This window comes from Cryphonectria parasitica, assembly GCF_011745365.1.
Source record: "Cryphonectria parasitica EP155 unplaced genomic scaffold M406scaffold_4, whole genome shotgun sequence".
Classification (NCBI taxonomy): Eukaryota; Fungi; Ascomycota; class Sordariomycetes; order Diaporthales; family Cryphonectriaceae; genus Cryphonectria; species Cryphonectria parasitica.
The window spans coordinates 919,330-939,416 of record NW_024468912.1 but is presented as its reverse complement, the minus strand read 5'-3'; the positions used below and the strand labels follow the sequence as shown (position 1 = coordinate 939,416).

At 52.9% G+C, this 20,087-nt stretch overlaps 4 protein-coding genes across 4 annotated transcripts; 1 reads left to right on the top strand and 3 right to left on the bottom strand.

Moving 5' to 3' along the window:
• Positions 1-770: 770 nt before the first annotated feature.
• M406DRAFT_256797 (P-loop containing nucleoside triphosphate hydrolase protein) lies at positions 771-3,365 on the bottom strand (the record flags this gene model as incomplete). The annotated part of the gene is made up of 3 exons (XM_040917125.1): positions 771-2,163; positions 2,209-2,866; positions 2,966-3,365. 3 exons carry the CDS (start codon positions 3,363-3,365, stop codon positions 771-773), a joined length of 2,451 nt encoding a protein of 816 aa, XP_040776441.1.
• Positions 3,366-8,472: 5,107 nt separating this feature from the next.
• M406DRAFT_355933 (putative ribosomal protein Rps8bp) lies at positions 8,473-9,978 on the top strand. Its single transcript, XM_040923301.1, has 3 exons — positions 8,473-8,531; positions 8,755-8,829; positions 8,998-9,978. The coding sequence occupies exons 2-3, from the start codon at positions 8,766-8,768 to the stop codon at positions 9,549-9,551; spliced, it is 618 nt and encodes a 205-aa protein (XP_040776440.1). The 5' UTR covers positions 8,473-8,531; positions 8,755-8,765; the 3' UTR covers positions 9,552-9,978.
• Positions 9,979-10,672: 694 nt separating this feature from the next.
• M406DRAFT_67920 (uncharacterized protein) lies at positions 10,673-13,949 on the bottom strand (the record flags this gene model as incomplete). The annotated part of the gene is made up of 4 exons (XM_040925109.1): positions 10,673-10,735; positions 10,801-11,742; positions 11,845-13,548; positions 13,845-13,949. The coding sequence occupies 4 exons, from the start codon at positions 13,947-13,949 to the stop codon at positions 10,673-10,675; spliced, it is 2,814 nt and encodes a 937-aa protein (XP_040776439.1).
• Positions 13,950-15,938: 1,989 nt separating this feature from the next.
• M406DRAFT_355931 (uncharacterized protein) lies at positions 15,939-16,891 on the bottom strand. The gene is made up of 2 exons (XM_040923300.1): positions 16,777-16,891; positions 15,939-16,706 (listed from the first exon to the last, which is right to left on the bottom strand). Exons 1-2 carry the CDS (start codon positions 16,856-16,858, stop codon positions 16,612-16,614), a joined length of 177 nt encoding a protein of 58 aa, XP_040776438.1. The 5' UTR covers positions 16,859-16,891; the 3' UTR covers positions 15,939-16,611.
• Positions 16,892-20,087: the final 3,196 nt, after the last annotated feature.

The following is a 20,087-nucleotide window of genomic DNA, read 5'->3' as shown; positions in this document are numbered from 1 at the left end:
GATCTTTCCCTGACCTTCTCATTTTTGTGAATTAAGTATCGCAAGGACTGATTAGGCTCATTCGACTGGCACCTTTGTCTGTCGTCCAACCGTGAAGGGATGCACTTAGATTGCTCTGAAGTGCATAAAATCACAGCAGATGTATTCGCACTCGCAAGGCTGGTCAACCTAGTGAGCACAAATTGTATCACATAGCTGTCTGTCCTGAGCACCGCACCACACGCAGGTAATTAATGTTGCCATCCTTATTATCTGTCAGTTCTCATAAATGCCACTTTTACGAGAGGGAATCTACCCATATGATTCCGTCACCAAGAAAATATCAAACTTCTCCAAAAGAACATTGAAGAAGCATGTGCAAACTCTCTACAACTTGCCAGATACCTGTAGAATGAGTAGGAGTTCTATATCTGGCGGGATTTAGTAATGATGTGAAATCAGTACTTGCGGACCACTGTTCAGAACTCAATAGTTGAGTGGACGTTCATGTATGCAGCCTGTTCATAAGACAGATAGTCCTAAGTCTTGATTACGCAGAAAGATGGGACAATGTTTCTGATCGTAGGTGAAATGCAACAAGACGTGTTCCACGCTCTTCTCGGCCACATGGTCTAGGCAGATGAATGAGCAGAGTTGGATGTTCAGTAGGGTATAAACTAGATAAATAGTAACGTTTCGATGCCTCGCCGTCCATGTCTCGCCAGCATCTTTGACAACTTCCTCCCTATGGGGTCCTGTGCTGCTTGCGCGTCCCGCTTGTGGTCAGGGCTTCACGACTGTCGTTGGATCTGACGTTCAAAATCCTTCATAGACACCGTGCGATCGTCCAAGCGCGTTCGTGAGCCCATATGAGGCCCGCCTCGTCTGTTAGGAGACTGAGCAGAAGGGGACAGCCAGCGTTGATCCATCTTATTCCTTTCTTGATCATCCCATGCAGGCACGATTTGGTTTGCTTCGTGGCTTAAGATACTGGCCAGTCCATCGGCCAGCTTCTCGCGCAAGACATCGTTAGAAAACGACTTATCCTTGAGGTTGTTGAACGCAGCCTCTAGCATGAGATCCAGAGTCTGTCGGAAAAAGGCAATCTCGCTGGCGGCATTCCGTGCATTATGCCTTGTCAAGGCGCCGTCGCTGCCTGTCGTCACTTTGACATAGAACCGCAGCCAGCCATCCAGCTCGAGCATCGGTCCAGACTGGGAAAGCTGGCCAGCCAGGAGTAGTGGCATCAAAGGCGTCCCCTTTGTCGTATCCCGAAGGTTCATGCGGCCACCATCGGCGGAAAGTGACAGGCTTGTGAACGTCAATATGTGATGCCTTGGGCCAAGGGTACGTACATCGTTGACTGAGGATTGGTGTATGAAAGTGTGTTTCTCGCCGCATGTTCGGTACATGGAGCCTCGATTCATAGCGATGTTCGGATGCATTCCGGCGAACAGCAGAGCTTTTATGACTTCTTCAGAGTCTGAATTCTCGTTCAAAAAATCTCCGCCATAGCGGAGACCCGTCTTCTCAAAGCCCCTGCTGGGCTGGATCAGCCCAGACTGCTGTAATATCTCCTCGATCTGCCTGGCGGTCGATGCGATACTATTGAATGCGCCTCGGTGTATGAAATACTTGTTGAAAAAGTTGTAGGTCGCTGAGGGGGAGTTGAGACTTGAAATTTCGCGAGCTTTGCTAAAGGCGTTCAGAAGCATAATGTGATCGCTTTGGGACGTCCTCGAAAAAGCGCTCTTCACTGCATCAACAGTTCTTCTCTTCTCCACAGGGCTAGCAAAGAGTGGGCGCTCATGCGCTGCTGCGCCAAGTATGATCATGGGATCCAAGCATCTGAAAATGAGGCCGAGCACGATCATCTTCCCGAGGCTTGGATGTACTGGCAAGGACGCCAGAAGGCGGCCTAACGGCGTCAGATTTTCCTCTTCAGTAATCGCGCCTAGCATCGTGAGATCGCGCATGGCGGTATCGACTGCAACGGCGGAAGGCGGCTCGAGAGCCCCAGCAAGGAAGTCCCGTACGGGCATTTTGAAAGCCTGTGACTTGACATCGAGACATATTTCTTGTAAGTCTGAGCGCAGCAGTTCTGGCAGGCCAATGGCCCTCATCGACTCGCGCCGCGACCTGGTGAACAAGGCGTAGTAGTTTCCATTTTGGACACGCCCAGCTCTTCCTGCTCGCTGCTTGGCGTTGGACTTGCTGACCCACGTGCACTGCAGCGCGGTAATGCGCCGCATCTGGTCGTATCGTTTCTCCCGGCTCTTTCCAGTGTCCACGACGTATTGCACATCCGGAATCGTCACCGATGTCTCGGCGATATTGGTGCTGAGGATGATTTTCCTGCATCCATCTGGCAATGGATCAAAAACAGTCTTCTGGCTATCCGGGATAGAAGAGTGTAGCATGAAGACCTGGAATTGCTGATCGTCATTGAAGTTGACGCCTAGAGGCTTGTCGACTCGCAGCATTTGGTCCAACTTGACTATCTCGTCCAATCCAGGAAGGAACACGAGAATCGCGCCATTCTCCGTTGTCTTGGCGATGTGAGCAATCGTCGTTGCAGCGAGACCCAAGGGCACAAGCGCATCGTCCTTGTTGTCTACCAGCGCATCGGTGTCCCCAACGGTGCTGGCTTGTTTCTTCCAGTCAATGACGAATTCCTGTGTGCTTGAATCTGCGTCCACCGGACGCTCGTTCATTCCCGTTTGCTCTGCCTGCAGATATTGATCTGTAGCTTTATCCTGAGCGAGAAGGCACAGCTCCCTCTTGTCGTACTCGTCTTTCAGCTCCTGGAGGATGTTCTCCAGGTAGCGTTCTGTCACTGGAAATGTCCTTCCCGGTACACTCAAGGTTGGACAATTTGTTGGCTGATCTAAGGGCAGGCTGTCTTTGAAGTATGCCGCAAAGAGCTCAGCATCTATCGTCGCACTCATCAGGACAACATGGGGCAGCTTTTTGCCTTGTGCAGCACGAGCAGCCATGGTTTTCTTGAGCATGATGAGGAGGAAGTCGATGATGATATCCCTCTCGTGGACTTCATCGATGACCAGGTGCGAGACGTTGTCGTAGACCTCATCCGGCGAATGCTGGAGCTGTTGTAACAAGATGCCAGTTGTACAGTAGACGATGCTGCCACCTGGCTTTGGCAGCTTTGCATCGAACCGCACTTGGTAGCCGACGGTGTCTTGTAGCTTCTCGGCGCGCTCATCTGCTACTCTCTTGGCCACCGACGTGGCTGCAATGCGGCGAGGCTGTGTGCAAACGATATTGCAGGAAGCACCTGTCCCGTTCTCGATGGCCTGGTCGAGCAGGATCTGGGGCACCTGCGTTGTCTTTCCACTGCCAGTGGCACCGATGATGACACAGTACATGTTGTTCTGCACGATCTCTCGCACTTGAGGCGCGTAATGGGTCATGGGCAATTCGGACCGAACATGGCGTAGCTGTTCTAAGTCGGCGCGCGTCCGGTACTGATCGAGTTTTGCTTGCAGCTGAGCCGACTTCTCAGCAAGCTGGGATTCCGGGAGAGTATATCTTCGTCCCGAGTGTCGAGAAGTCTCGTCACCGAGCGTGTGAGCGGCCGCACGCTGCTTCGTTTGATATCGACTCGCGAGATTGTTTAGCGCAGCCATTTTGCGCAGACTCTGCACGCTGATCAAGAGGTCGGCGGGCGGCAGTTTGCCAAGATACTTGCCGTTACCAACTTGCAATGCCTTGCTGAACTGTCTTAAGAGCTCTGGCTTCTCCTGGGCGACACAAAGTGCGGCAACAAGATAGGCTACGCTTTCAGCGGCCTTCTTGCCCCCGGACTTGATCACCATCTTTGGGCCAAAAGCGGCCCCGTTACACGTCGAAACGGCGCCAAAACTATCTCCTCGTTCTCTCGTTGTTTCTACCATGACTCGGCCCGCCTCTTCGCCAACGTCACGGCAGAACTCAAAGAATTGTGGAGCGTTGTTAACATTGAGCGTTGTTGAGTCATTAACGACGAGTGAGTCTGTACCCTGTCTCAAGTGGTACGTCTCGGCCTGTTTTTTGAATTCTCGAGCCGCAGCAGCCTCGGCATGGCCCAGAGATCCGACGGCGCTGACAGTCACCTTGATGTCATGCTCAGGCATCTCGATGTTGACGATGTAGCAACGACGATGGGATTTTGATGAAAGCTTCGGGATGCAGCCATAACGGGCTGCATAGTTGAAAACATCCAGGATACCACTCTTTTCGTTTTTGACCTCCTTATCGGTGAGTTTGGCTGGCGCCCAAAACAACGTGAGCAGCCCAGCATCATGCAGCTTTGCCAGAGCATGCAGACTCGCGGCGTTGGTGGCTTCTCCCAGGGTAAGCCCGTCGCCGGGTGCGATCAGCTCCTCCCGCTCGGGAAGTTGAACGGTAACGGTTGTGCGGATGAATTTCCTGAGGCTCTCCGGATGCGCGGTGTGCGTGGTTGTTTTAGCCAACGTCCCCTGTAATAGAGGAAGCAGCGATTCCAAAGTGCCCCAAGCATTTCTCAGCGCGTGCGCGGGCATTTGAGGGTACTCTTTGCGTGTTGGTATCCGCAGGTTCCGATGTAGCCTGCTCTCGCCATATTCAAGCTCGACTGGCTCTTCGCGCCGACGGCCATTGGTGGTATTCCTCGTTGCTTTCTTCTTCCTGTCTGGGGTGTTTCTGCCTTTCACGACGTACTGATCATTCTTGGGCTTCCCGTGAGCCCTGCCTTGAGCAGCCGCCGGACGCGAAGCCTCGACGTCCTTCTTGCCATGCTGTCCTCGTCCAGACGGCTTTACCCTGGACAGTTGTGCCGGCTGCTTCTGGCGCGCGTTGTGGAGTGTAGCCAAGGAGATAAGGGATGGGGTCGCTCGTCTGAAAGTAAGATATCGAAGTCGGCAGAGGGCAGTGTCGGGTCTGTACGACGTCGCCAACGTTCGATTTGCCTGTGATTGTTAGCACTCGGGTTTTGCGAGAAGTAGGGGCTGAGGTGTAGAAACTCACAAGTAGCCACCTCATTCCTGCATTGTCATCGAATATAACAGTGTCCTTCAGACTCTGCAATACTCAGGCGGGGTGCGTTGGTGGGTGAGTGGGTGGTTGTTGGAAGTGAATAAGAGAGCAAAAAGTCAACTTTTTTTTTCTCCCCCGGTTCCTTTTTCTCTTGGTCCCCTGCAGGGCAAAAATGCGCCATAACGTACCATAGGATGTACTACGGCACGTACGGCTACAGCATGTGGGTCTTCCGGAGTGCAGCCATTGCGGCTGCAGGGATCTAGGGTCTTCATCAATTCTCGATATACTAGAGTACAGTATTGTATTACAGCACTGCTATTGGCCCCATGCAAGGAAGGGTACGTCCTTGGGCCCCACAGCGACAATCTATCGGTAATGCATATAGGCAGCGGCCTGACCCAGCTTTCCGTGAGGAAGAGACAGGTGTGATCACACGCGTCTAGAGACTTTTCCTCTGTCAAAAGTTTCTGTACGCTGCTGCAACGCTCTCGTCGAGACTCGACAAGTGGTGACTCCAGCTCGCACCTCGACCTCGATCCACCTAGAGGGCCGTTGAGACTCGCCGTGCAGAATAGCTGTAGCCACGAGAAGAATTGCCAACTCAATATGTCACAGAATACCATATATGTACGTGACCGGGTGCTTCACGATACAAAAGTCGGCTTCGAAGGCTGGATGATGGCAGCAGCCCCAGAGCTGCAGACGAGAACCAGGGTTTTCCGTGATGAGCCCAAGTATGGAAGGCTGAGAGTGCCTGCTGCTTCGCGACATCCGGTCAACCACTAACATATTGGTTTGACGCCTAGGCGGACAAGGAAGGGGTAAAATAACGTAGGAATGCGGCCACTGCTTGAAACTTATGAGCTTCTTCGGATCCTTTTCCGTGCCGATCTATGTCCAGACGTCAAGCCCTGATAGTGTTAGCCCATCGTGCCCAAGAGTTAATATGCTGTGTCCATCCCCCTTCTATCTGTCTTGTTGATTGTGCCTGCTCACAAGGGTGTGTGACTTCGGCTACAATGCTACCGAGATACTTTTCATCTTGCAACATAAGTCCCGCCTCTCTCGGAGACCCTCAAACTTCGGCTATCATCGCGACAAGCATCTCGCTTCTCTGTGTGGCATCCGTTGCCATTGCCATCCAGATCTTTGTACGGGCTTCTGTGTTGAAGAACATCGGGTTAGGACGATGGTCGGCAGTTTCATTTTCCAGAGTCTTTCAGCTGATATGGACTGGTATGATTCCAGCACTGGCCATATTTACCTATCTTCTTGCCACGATGCTGCTTGGACTTGTCTTGCAATGTTCCCTGTCCAATTTTACGCTGAAATCCAAGTATTACTACTGGCCTTATGAGCAGTGGCTAAGTACATATGGCCTTGGGCAGAACCCGCCCAATGTATCCGGGCTGGGCTTTGTCACCTACAACAAAGTCGGCCTCGTTGTTTCTTACCTTCCAAAGCCCGACTACGTGCTCACATTACGCCGTTACACCATGCTCGCGAGCGTGACCTATGTCTGGGGATTCGTAGTAGTCAAGTTCTTTTTTGTTGCTCTGTACCACAGAATCTTCATTCACAAGCACTTCAGGCATATCAAGAAGACCATATGTTCCCTACTGATGGCACAGTGCATCTAAGAGAGCCTCGTCCTTGTTTTCCAGTGTCAGCCTATCTTGAATGCCTAGGCATACAAAGCCGCAGGATACTATGTGAATCTCAAGAACTCTTCCTATGCATCGACAATCCTGCTACTACATTTCATCACAAACATCGCAAATCTGAGAAAGAGTCTTCTACCTCGGTATCATAATGTTCAGCAACCTCGTGCTGTTCTTGCAACCGCTCTGCCCGATCTGCAATCTGAAATCACCTTGCACCGAGAAGACCATGCTGAGTATTATGCTGTCATTGGGGCTCTTGATTGCCCATAGCTGTGGCTTCAGGCGAGTATTTGTTGACTCCAAGTAGCACCTGTGTAATCTCCATAGTATGAAAGTGATACATACTTAGTAGCTAGTGATTTTTGCGGAATCGACGATTGAGTACGATCTACGACACTGTTCTTCAGAATATGTTGATCTGAGATAATATGCTATTCAGCGATGCCTTCAGGTCTTCGCTTTCCCCTATGGCCCGCGCTAACAAGAACGACGGACAGATCTCATACTAGATTCAACTATCTAGTCGGAACTGGAGACCATCTCTCTCATCGTGTGGTCTTGTATTCCGTGCCTTCGCAGTAATGCGAAGCACTGTTCTGGGCTAAAGCAGACCCTCGGCCATCAGGAAATCTCTCGAATTCCACCACTGGAGATCGCAGAAATTAGCCACACATGAATCACTCCCAACAAGCTGTCGAGTCCTGCTTCCATCCCAGCGCCGAACACTACGAAAACAGCACCACGCACGCGGAGAAGAGCGTCCTGTTGGAGCGAGCAAGCTGGGTTAAGCGATCCGCGGAGCTCGCGAAGTCATTTATCATCTTTATCGGCTGCTTAGACCTCAGGCTCTCAAGCCGCGGTGTGGCTTTAGGACGGACGGCCTCTCTGGTTGACTACTTCCCTCGCCAACTGCCGAGGGAGCCACACCAGGGAGTCAACAAAGCCCGAGCGGACAGCTCCCTTAGGCGTGGTCTAGCTGGACAGACATGGGATACAACTCAGCCCACTTCGTCGAAACCTGTCTCGAGAAGGCCATCACAAGACGTAGCGAGCCAGCCGTCACCCGGGGAGTGCCAAGATGATGTTTCCGAGGCAAACTTGGTGGATGCACCGGGACATCACCCTCTTCATATCAATATTTTGCGGGAGGAGCATCTTCCGGTAGCACTGCCTCTAACTGGAATAGAGCCGTTGGCGCACAGCAAGGGAATAACGCAGCACCGATTGCTCGACAAACAGGGTCGAGGAATAGGTAGACCGCCTCCAGAACGAATTGATTATGCGCTTGGTAATCACGGCGTTGGGGACCGGAATAGACTGAGATAAGGCACTCATTCCAAGAGCCCATTGGCTATGAGAGAAGGCATATAATCATCTTCATTCACAGAAAGTGAAAGACTGTCCTCTGGCTGATAATAGAGAGCTTATTTTCACCAATGAGGAGGACTCGGGTATGACATCAAGTTGTATAGGTGAACCACAGAACAAGAGGACCAGGGCATTCTTTTGTTTGAACATAGGGGAAGTTGATATGGGAAGGAAAAAGAAAGGTCTCTGTCTTCAAGAAGGGCATTTTTCTGGATAGTTTTTCCTTCTTCTTTTGCAGGGTTGTCCAGCAATAGACTGGCTTTGTCCTTTAGCCGCAGACCAGACCTCAAGTGCAGTTGAGGAACATCACGTGCCTGGCCGCTGGTTTTTGTCACGCTAGGCCCAGAATACCTTAGCGCATCTTTTTGAACCCCCACAAGCAAGCTCATCCAAAATTCAAACCTGCAACATCCTCTTTTTTCCTCCTTCCGCATCAAACGAACGAGCCGACAACCAACCTCGACCATCTCAACGATTGCCTCTGGTGACCACAGACCTCATCAGGTATGTACGAGCACAAGAAACGGATCGAAACATTTTCCTTTTTCTCATCTCTCCCCTCCAATTTTCCATCTTCACACGACTTCGCGTCGAGCCTTTTCTTTTTTTCCTTTCCTAGGTGCCGGTGGCACCTCTCGATCACAATCAGCCGTTTGATTGATCAATCAACACGCTCCGTCGATTTGTGACCTTGACAGCTAACGTCTTATCCTGTTCTATCAAACAGAAACCGCAATCATGGGTATCTCTCGCGACTCTCGTCACAAGCGCTCCGCCTCTGGCGCCAAGCGTGCCTACTACCGTACGTCGAGCCCGATGGAATAATAAAAAATCGAAAGCCCGTATCGCTTTCGGAGTGCTCTGTTTTCCCTCTTCCTCGTGTTTACCTTGCCGCCCTTTCCCCCGGCGGCAGGGTCACGAGGAAGGAGGATTCACCCTCCGGAACATACGTTCTGACCTCCGTCAATAGGGAAGAAGCGCGCTTTCGAGGCCGGCCGCCAGCCGGCGCAGACCCGTATCGGTGCCAAGCGCATCCACACCGTCCGCACCCGCGGCGGTAACCACAAATACCGTGCCCTGCGTCTCGACAGCGGTAACTTCGCCTGGGCCTCCGAGGGCGCCACCCGCAAGACCCGTGTCATCGGCGTGGTTTACCACCCTTCCAACAACGAGCTCGTCCGCACCAACACCCTGACCAAGTCCGCCGTCATCCAGATCGACGCCGCCCCCTTCCGCCAGTGGTACGAGGCCCACTACGGCCAGCCCCTCGGCCGCAGACGCCAGCAGAAGGCCGCCGGTGGCAAGGACGCCGCTGAGGACGTCAAGAAGAGCAAGAGCGTCGAGAAGAAGCAGGCCGAGCGCTTCGAGAAGCACGGCAAGGTCGACCCCGCCCTCGAGAAGCAGTTCGAGGCCGGTCGTCTGTTCGCCGTTGTCGCCTCGCGCCCCGGCCAGAGCGGTCGCTGCGATGGCTACATCCTCGAGGGTGAGGAGCTCGCTTTCTACCAGCGCAAGCTCCACAAGTAGGCTTGTGGCTGCTGCTGCTGTGGTGGTAGTGGTGATGATGATGCTGTAGGCTGGCTTGAGACCTTGGGGTGGAAATGTGATACTCCTAGGAGGAAACAAGCGGGATGGAGGGATAGCCTAACACGGACAAGGGTGTGGAGTCGTCACTTCCGGGACATCCTTCCACTCTCTAAACCTCATCATCCAACACAAGAAACAAAACAATCGGACTCGGTGTTCAACGGATCAATCTTTCGGGCTTCCCTTCACATGATTTCGGTGGCTATTGGGCTGTACCACGGTTCAGCAGTGAGATGCTTTTCCTCCCCTTTTTACACAAAACGTTCATCGCATTTCGGGGACAAGACAGGGAAAGGATCAAATGGGAAATCAATGGAACAAAAAGAAAATGCCTTTAAAAATGAACATCATGTCCGTCCTTAAGAAATTGTCTGTGTATCTGCGCACTACTCCTGCTTGATATGTGCGGGAACACCCCAACGATTGCACAATCGGCAATTGTGATGACTTTGTATTATCCTGCAGCACGTTTGTGGCCTGCCTTAGCGCCGCGGCTCCTAATGCAAATTTCTAGCCCCCCCCCCCCCCCCTTCCAAACCCGCCATACGCTGCCCGTTTGTTCGTGTAGAAGCCCTATCCCGTCCTAACCACCTCAACCTCTCGAATCTTTACCATCGACTCAGCAGAGTACTCCAAGAGGAAAAGTAAACAGACCTAACTAGTCACACAATTTAAACAGTCAGAAGTTTTGTTAATGTTTTATAATCAAAACCAGTGTCATTTTGATACATGGTAATCAATTACTTTTATCTCCTGTGGATCCACAGGCACCCAAGTCTAAAGCCACCTCCCCCTCCCCTCACTCAATTGCCCTCCTACTTGCCTGCCTGCTATGACAAACAATAATAATGATAATCTGAAACCCCCTATCAGTACTATTTGGGTGAGATACGCCGGTGATAAAACAGTAATCAATTTTCTTGTCTTGTGCACGCTGTCCGTTGTTATGTATCATGTTTGAAAAGTCGCAAGACGGGAGGGAGGTGGGCAAAGCACACTGCAGCGGTTTGCAGCTTAAGCTTCTCGGGAAGGATTTGGGCTGTGCGTGTGTCTCTCTTTCTCTATGCAAACGTCCGCTTGAGTTCGTTCCACTTCCTCTGAAGGGTTTCGTGTTGAGAATTTATCTAAAGTTCCCGTTAGCCATCTTGTATGCTTGAGGAGTGATTTGTGAGAGAGCGAAAATGCTTACCTCTGCATACTGCATCTTCGTCTGCACAAGCTGCTCCTCCAGTTCTGCCATCTCTTTCTCGACCTTCTCGTTCTCCTCGTGCACGCGCTGGTTGCGCTCGATGAGCGCATCCCGCTCAAGCTTCCACTGGTCCTCAATCTCGATGGGCTGCTTCTCGATGACGATCTTGAGCTCCCGCACCTGGCCCGTGAGAGACTCGTTCTGGTCTTTCAGCTCTTCATTCTCCACCTTTGTGTGTACCAGCTCCGTCGCCAGGTCCGCCTGCTCCCGGTCAACAGCCTGCAGCCGCTCCTCCAGCTTGCGGATTTTGGCCGCGTAGCTGGTGTTCTGCGACCGCAGTGTCTCGAGCTCCTGCTGCCGCTCCTTCTCCTCACGGGTCTTCTCTTCCCATTCGAGCCGCCATGCCTGAAGGATGTCGGGAGTGAGCTTGGCCTCGCATGCGTCATGGACGAGCTGGTCGGCTCGGTACACTTCTTTGTCCATGCTGGATGTTGAGCTGCCAAAGAAACCGTTTTCCAGAATGCTGTTTGCGGTTGGTGCCGACTCGATGTACACGTCAAACAAGCGGTCTCGAAGATATGTGGTGAGCTGCGCCATGTCTGTCATGCCTAGTAGAGTCTCGGTGTTCTTTTGCATCAAGACGATGCCGAACTTGAGGATGGCCGACAGCCCTTCGGACAAGATAAGGTCGTAGATACGGAGGACAAGTTGGAGGGGGAAGCGGTAAGAGAACAAGGTCAGGAACCACTGGGTAGCGTACAGATGAGGCGAGATGCCTCGTCGCCTCAAGTGACAGTACAAGGCAGGCTCAGTATCCTCCAGCAATCTCTCAAACTGATACAGATGCATGTGCAGGCCAGGCATGTCCTGGATGAACAGGTCACGGAGGTGGTAGTTGTTCATCAGCTTGACAAGAAGGCAAAAAGCTTCCTCCTCAGACATCTGCGTTGATCATTAGTCTCTACTTCCTCCTTCCAGGTTCTCATGGACAGAAGAAAGAAAAGATAGAAGAGGGAGAGGGGGGGGGGGAGGGTTTCCTCTCACATTGAACAAGAGGGGCATAATCAAAAAATTCATGCCCTGGGCGTAACCAACCTCCTCGTCAAAGAGGGCATACGCCTTGCAGACGCCGAAGAGACCCTCCTGCAGGCCCTGTGCGGCAGCAAACTTGGAATATGCTGTCCGCTGTCCAAGGTCCCTCCGGATTGTTTTCTCGAGCCTCTGTATCATTGCCACATCTTCCTTCTTTTTCTTCTTCTCGGCAGCCTCGTCCTTCGGGGTGTCTTTTGGAGGAGGAGAGGGTGGCTGGGACCCCACGCCCTCCGAATGCACGGACGATGCCGATGACCCAGGGGCCGGAGTGCTGCCATTGCTACCAGCGGGCGAGCCGTTGCTCTGTCGGTCCTTCTCCTTGTCTGTGCCTCTAGCAACCAAGTCTCGGTAGACAGCCTCCAGCTCTTCGCTCTGGCTCTGGGCTAGGACCTGCCATATCACACCACGAATTGCGCTCGGAATCCCTGCTGCCGTGGCCTTGCGCAGCTCCTCTGCGCTCGTCTTGGCCACGGCTGCGGGCCCTTCGTACACGACAGACTGCCATAAGTCCCAGTCTACGGGTTCATCTGACAGCGTCGAAGGGCCGGCGGCCGCTCCTGAAGCCGTTCCGGGCGCCAGGGTAGCGTGAGCCGGCCGTGGTGAGGGCGGTGGCTGGACAGCACCAGCTTCTTTTTCCTCTGTCGGTGAACCGAGTGCCCCGTTCGGCCCCTTGTTGACCAGATTCGCGATGCCGCTCGCATCACCGTCCTCAGGAAGGTTTGTGATGCCCGCCTCCTCCCTCATGCGCATTGCCTTGAAGCGGTCCTTCAGGCTGTGCCGCACATTCCTGGCTCCGCCCTCCTCGTCCAGCTTGCCGAGCAACATCTCTGGGTTGCTCGTCAGTGTGGTTGTCGAGCTGGCGGTGTTCCTCCTAGCCGTGACCGGCGGCGACACGTTGGTCAGGTCCTTGGACGAGCTCCTGGACAGCCAGGAAAAAGCACCAGCGAGTTTCCGCGAGGGTGGGGGTGCGGCAGCTGCTGTGGCGGCTGGGGTGCTGTTGGCCGGCAGTGGTGCCCCTGGCGTCGTAGGTGCTGCTGCTGCTGCAGCTGCAGGGGCAGCAGTGGGTGGCGTGTCGAGATTCTTGGTGGAAGAGCCCTGAGCGCCGGGAGACCAGGGCATAGCTGGAAGGGAATTGGTTATACTGCCGAGGGAGATGGTTTTCTTGGGAGGCTCAGGTTCAGCGTCGCTAGAGCCCACGTTATTGACCTTCTCTACTTCTGCAGTGTGACCTGTCAGCCAAACTAGCTTTTTGGAGAGGCGTTGCCCGGTGTTCGGACCTTTTTTCTCCCCATCGAGGTCCTCGTCGTCGAGGCTGACGTTGTCCAGCTGTCCGCTAGACTGGACGGACAACCTCTGCTGCGCCAGAGTCACCTCGTCGCTGTCCCCTATCGATGTTGTCTCGGCCTCTTCAAACTCGTCCTTGTCCTGAACCTCGGCCTCGTGCACGGAACTTGGCTTCTGCTCGTGATGATTGAGCCCAGACTCGGATTCAGTTGAGCTAGGGGGTTTTTTATGCTCGCCCTCGGGCTCTGCGTGCCCTTCCTCTTTTATCTCGTCGTCGGCAGCCGGGGTTTTGGAGTGAGATGTACGCCGTTGCGTCAGGGATCGCACGGAGGAGGACTCCGGGGCAGCATCGCGGGCATCTTCGAAGTTGTCCTGTACAAAATGACAAGCTACGTTAGCGCCAGGACCAGACTAATCTCTCTCTCTCTCCCCTTCTCTCTTTCTGCATAAGGGAAGTGGCGTGATGTCTTGCGTGTTGTGTAGCCTTGTCGTGTAACGTGTAGGACGCGCTGGCGTGTGTGTACATGTAGACTGGTGCAGGCTAGGGTATCCGCTGTCATGATGCTGATGACGGGCGATGGGTGGTGAAAGAGACCACGCTGCTGTATGGACACATGTATCCGATAGCTGCATGGGGGAAGGAGCTGTGAGGAGGCTTGAGGGCATACCGTGTCCTTGTCCGAATCCGCAAGGGACGCAGTCTCCGAGTCTTTTCTATCCAGACGAGGAGGGGAGACTGGAGCCATGACGGCTGTCTCTCCATGTTCCGACATATTGGGGGATTATGGTCTGCTATAGGTATGATCTCGAGTTGTCTTGGTTGAACAGAGCGTAGTCGTGTTTTGGAGGGAATCGAGGCGGTCGCCAGGTGGAACAAAAGGGTGGGAGAGAGGGCGGGGAGGGGGGTCGAGGCGGATCAAGGCAAATAGCTGGTGACAGCTAACATGCAGGTTTAGGCCATATGTGAGTTGCGAGTGTAGGTGGATCGAGGGAAGCAGGTCGGGACATGTAGCAACCTCGAGAAGGTGACGAGACGCGAGCCAATGCGAAGGTCTGGCGTTGATTCACACCAAGCGATTGATTGATTGTCTTTGTCTGCGCCTGCACGACAACAATGAGGAGAGGTGGTAACACGGCCCGGTGGGATGTGTGTGCGAGCGAAGACGTAGATTCTGCAAGAGCGGTCCGACGCAGCCAGGCGGTGTCGTGGTCGAAGTTCTGTGTTCGGGACAGGGGAGTAGTTGTCAGTTGTGGATACCTCTATTCCTTGAGGCCTGTTCGTCCTAAGTCGTGTGAAATAAGCCCAGTGGTTGGTGGAGTATCTGAAATCTGCCTCTTTTTCTTCTTCTTTCTTTCTTCGTTCTTCGCTTGGGAAGAAGGGAGGAAAAGGTCGTCAAGAGAGAGAGGAATACACGGTGCCAAGACGACAGCTAATTCTGAGTCCCAAAAGAGATCCAAAAAAGATTGTGTTTTCGATGTGACGTGATGTGTGTGATATGATGACTACAAGGCCAAGTCGTCTGAAAATAGTTGAGGTCGAAACGTGCAGCTGCTGACGGGAGGATTCGAATTCAAGCAGGCCAGGTCGGAATAGCGCACACCTTCTGACTACTAGGTTCTACTTACTATGCTACGGAGGGGAGGAGAGAAGGGGGGGGGATACTTTGTACATTCAAGTACACACCCGCACCCGTACATCCCTCGTACCTTCTAGGGCAGGTGAGTGAGTACATAGAGTAAGTAGTACGAGGTCACCCAGCTTGCGTGGACACGGCATGTCGTCTTCAACCCCCCACCCGATACCCCTCCCATTCTAACCCGACCTCTTATTATTAGCGCTGGACCCCTTTCTTTCCTAACCTTAACAACAGCGACGACGACGACGACGACGAACCGCCACCAGCAACCACTACAGAGTAACTGCCACCTTGTACAAATATACCACAGCACAACTATAGTACTGTTTTCTCTCTTAGCGCCGCCCTCCGTTACGCTCGAGGTGGGGCTACTCCGTACTGAAGCCCATCGTCTAGTGCGGCAATCCCGGTCCCGCAATCGCCTTAGCATTAAACGGTCGGTGTTGTTTGTCTTCAATGCTTGGCTCTGCCCTGTGTTGCTCCATAGTGCTGTGCTGTCCATACCATTCTCATGTTCAGGCCCCCTGAGATTCCATCTCGTACAGCACGCGCAGAGACATCAATCATACCACAAGAACGGCATTACTAGATTTTTTTTTCTCCTCGTTCGTAATAAGATCCCAAATCCCCATATTACAAGTATAGTAACACTGGCCCCCAATATACATACACAGGTGGAAGTCCAGAAGTAAACGTCATGTCATCTTACAGATCTGTACTTGCTTTAAATTCATTCACACACACACACACACTCTCTCTCTCTCTCTCTCTCTCTCTCTCTGTGAAACGAAACCAAGGCGCGGGGCCCGCCACTTTGGCCCAAGGATTTTCCGGGAGACGCCACCCTGCGCATTAACGAAGAGCTGGCTTGTAGGCTTGCGTGCCTTAGCTTACCATGCACAGTAACACACTATCTGGAGCCTTGCAGTAGCTCACTTGTCTGTCTGTCTAGGCATATTGAGCACAAGTCATATAAACATTGATGGGTCTCTGCACCCGGTCCCTTGGGACCCAATTTCACGCCCGCCCCAGCCATGTGGCATTAGCCTACTTGACTTTTCACTAATGTAAGACGAACTCGTCATATCGATCGAGAGGAGCCAGGCCATGCTGAAAAGACCTGTTGATCTTGGAGCGTTCTGAATCTTGATTGCCCTGCTTTGTCGCACACAGCTCATTAAAAATGGTCGTGCTGACATTTGACACGATGACTCCTGTTGTTCCAAACATAGTCGAGCTTCCGTCCACCATCATCAGCCAGCACGGCAATTACCTTGCATCTTACATCAAGCAACGAAACGCAACAAACTTTTTAATAGCATCTCTATAATCGTGCCTGACTGGTCTGCCGACGGCGAGCAGCGAAAGAAGAAAGAAAAACAAAAAAAGGTATTCTACTTCCGCGGCCTGCACTCCGCTTCCATATCATCCCTCCCTCTCGCTTTGCCGCCGCCACCGCCGCCACAATCGCCAATATGAAGGTGGGCTGCAGAGACAATCATCTCAATCCCCTCAGGCAATTAGAGAGAAAAGAATCCATACCTCCCGTCTGTCCTTGCTTCTCGTGAAGATGCGCACCATAAAGAGCTCAAGTAGCTGCCATAACAAACAGGAACGACATATAATCAGACCAGCCATGACAATCAACGCGGTTGGGGTGAGCACTTCTTGCTGACCCATGCTGTTCCATAGTCCCCAGAACACCGGTTTCCCAATAAGACAACCCGTTTTGCTTTATCGATGAACGATAACAATGCATGCCAGAAGTGAACAGACGCCGCCGTTCCGATGTCCTTCCTTACGCGAAACCAAAGTAGTCACTACCAGCGGTGATGGCTTTGAGCAGCTGGGTGCGAAGAGCATCATAGCTCTCATACTCCGGGAGATCGAGCTCTGGGAAACGAAAGGGTTAGCATATTGTTCGCACCAGAGGGTCCCATAGGTCGTCAGGCGGTCAACTTACGATTGAAGCATGTATGAGAGCTTGGCAGGCGGTCTTTGTTGCCGTAGTCACGGTGAATGTTGAAGCGTTGAATACCGTTCATGCCCTCAAGCTCTTTGAAGCCATTAAGAGGCACCTTGGAAGTTCCCGTGACAAACTGTAGCAGCTTGGCACGCTCTTCCTTATCAAACGCGCGCACGGCCCGCCAGAACCACTGGATCTGTTGAGAAGCGGCCGTGTAATTTGTATACTCCGTGTTGCTCTTCCAATCGTCCACGTCGATGTCTGGCAGACCGGAAATCAAGAGCTCCAACTCCTGTTCGTTAAAGATGGAGATGAGGTCCGCGGGGATGATGCCGTGGAAGCCCTTGAGGAAGTAGTCCATTTGCTCCTTGACCGACGACAGGAGCTTGTGCTCCACGATGAGGCGCACATATTCATGCTTATTCTCGTTGGTCACATCGATGTTGCGGCCGTTCTCAATCAGGTCGACAGTGACCTTTGCTCCGAATTCGTCCTCCTCGACAGAGAAAGTCTCATACACGGTGCCCGTGATGTCGTTCTCTAGCATCCAGGAGTGATTCCGGTAAAAGTCAGGATCGAACGACTCCATGTCTTTGACGGACACCTGTTTCCCGAGAATGCGCTTGTACACAGCACGACTGAAGTAGCAATCCAGAAGGCGCCCTTCGTAGACAGCTTTGCCAATGATCCTCCCGATGAACTTGAAGAAGTTCAAGTGTTCATCGTTGATAGAGCTGCTCTTGTTCGGGTGGAAAGTGGTGCGGTCCGAGGATACAGGAGTGAAGAGCACGTAGTTGGGATCGAACATGGCCCGTGTCAGAACCTGGAACCACTCCCGGGTCACACCACCTGCGTCGACACCTTCTTCGCCGTGGAAGCGCACGTTAAGCTTGCCATACTTCACCTCGTCGTCGGACTTAAACGCGAGGTTTCTATACGAGTCATGAAACACATTATCGCGCCTGACTCCAACACTCAGAGACGGATGGGAAGGGCGAGAGTGCCCATTATTCTTAGCATGAACCGTACGGGTGAAGTAGCTGCGCTTGTTGTCGAATTCAAGCACTTTGGGATTCTTCACAAGGAGAGAAAATGTCCCCGACATGAGCTTGTTGTTCTGACGCACGAGTTCGTTGAGTATCCGTCGGTGTGCATCGGTGAAGCTGAAGAACAAGCCCGCCATCGTATCGTCCGGTTCCGGACTGGAAAGGACTGTGTCCTTGGTGATTGCGGATTGCGGTGCGTTTCCAAGCGTCGTGTTCTTGCAGACGACCATCAAGGACTCGATCAGAGGCAGAAGGATGGTTGCCACATTGATCATGTTATCTCGCTGGCGGATAGCTGAGAGACAAGTACTCAACTTCTCCCACATCTTATTGAAGACCTCGTTGTGGTAGAGTGTCATGAGCAGACTTGACTTCTCATCAGCTGAAACGGTATCGCTTGCATCCCGGTTGCCATCCTTTTTGGTCTCAAACAGGTGGTCCAGCGCTGTCAGGACACGCAGGAGCTTGTTCTGTTCCGAAGCGCCTGGTGAGAACTTGGCCAGTGCCAAACCCTGAATCTCTGTACCAGATTCGGCTTTTTCGATGTGGGGCAGAAGCTCGTCAAGGTCAGACACAATATTCTTGCTGAGAATTTGAGCCTGCTTCACTAGCTCCCTGCCAAAGACTTGCTTGGCATCCGGAATGTTGGACAGATTCTTGATGGTCGATATTGTGTTCTGGAAGGTCTTGGAGCTGCACTCTCGGGCAACAAAAATCTTGATCACAAGTTTCAAGTTCTCTGGAGGAATTAGTGGAGGCTGAAGCTGACGAATTTTCTTCTGCTCAGTCGTCTGCGGTCCCTTGTCATCGGTAGTATCATGGCTTGGCCCGGTCGATGCTGCAGCCGGCGTGTTCACAGAATTCTGTGCATTGCCAGGGGCAGTGGCATCGTCTGCTCCTTGTTCCGCTCCGTCCTGAGTCTTCTCCGTTTCCTTCTTCGCCTGTTCTGCTGCCTTCTTGGCCTCTTCTTCGGCCTCCTTGCGGCGGCGTTCAAGCGCTTGAAGCGGAAAAGTCACCTTGTTCAGGAGGTCTACAAGGAGCTGCATGACAGCAGAGCTCTCCATGACGAGGTCGCGGTCAAGTAGATGAAGCAGCGAGTTGATAGCATATTTGTGTGCCTTCGAGTCCTTGGCTTTACCCTTGCGATTATGAGCCTGCTTCAACGAGCTTGGGATGGGGTCATTCTCAGTCAGGAATATGGACGGGACGTGAGGGATCCTGCTCGAAAGCTCGACGAGTAGATCGAGACACTGCTGCACGACCAGCAGCGGCGAGATTTCGGAGTTTTGCTGGATGGTGTTGCCAGCGCTGACACTCGTAAATGCCCGCTTGAGACTCTGGGGGGTCTTGAAGTCCTTGGAGTCCTTGGAGTCCTTGGGGTCCTTGACGTCCTTGATGTCCTTGTCCTTGGGTTGCTTAGCCTTCAAGGACAAGGCACTGAAACTGCGCTCCACGGCTTCCATATCGGTGCTGCCAAATTGGAGAATTTGCAGCAGGGAGCCAATGACTTCTAGACGATTTTGCCGGTTCTCGCAGATATCGCCTAGGACGCGGAATAGATGAGAACGAATGGATCCTTGTTGGCTGACAAACATAAGACGAAGGAGCGTGGCAACGCCAGCTTTGTCTAGCATCTGCACAACGGTACGGCGTTGGGTTTTGATCTCGTTGCCGGCAGCCGGCTCAGCGACGGTACGGCTCGAGTCGCGCACACGAGAGATGTAAGAGTGACGCACTCTCTCGTTCAAGGCTCTGGCTTCAGCTGCCATATCTGGAGGGAGTTGATCCATGATCTGGTCGCCTTGCTCCATAAGAACTTGTTGCCTCAATTCAGGATTGAGGCTCGCTAGTATGCTTGCTGTGTCCATGTCTTGAGCCGCCGCAGTTTGGCCACTGGCAGCTGCGGCGCGACGGGCGGTCTCGCGCTCAATTCGCCGGCGTTCCTGTTGTTCCGTCTGCACTATCTCGATTCTGAGGTGCTCAGGAAGAGCATCGAGGAACTCCTGGTAGGCTTCTCCTTGCTCTGCAGCCGGATTCCCTGAGGTCGCAGCCGCTTCACGAGCTTCGGTGCGTCGAGAAGTGATCGTCTGCGCAATCACTTCCTCGCGAATCTCATCGGGCAAAGCCTCCATGTAGTCGGGATCAATTCCCAGCTCGGTGATGTCGACCTGTTCGCCTCTGATGGTGGTGAAAATGCGAGGTTGTGGTTCAGCAGCTTCAGCTTCGGGCTGAGGACCCTCTTCGGCCGTCTCGACGCCTTCC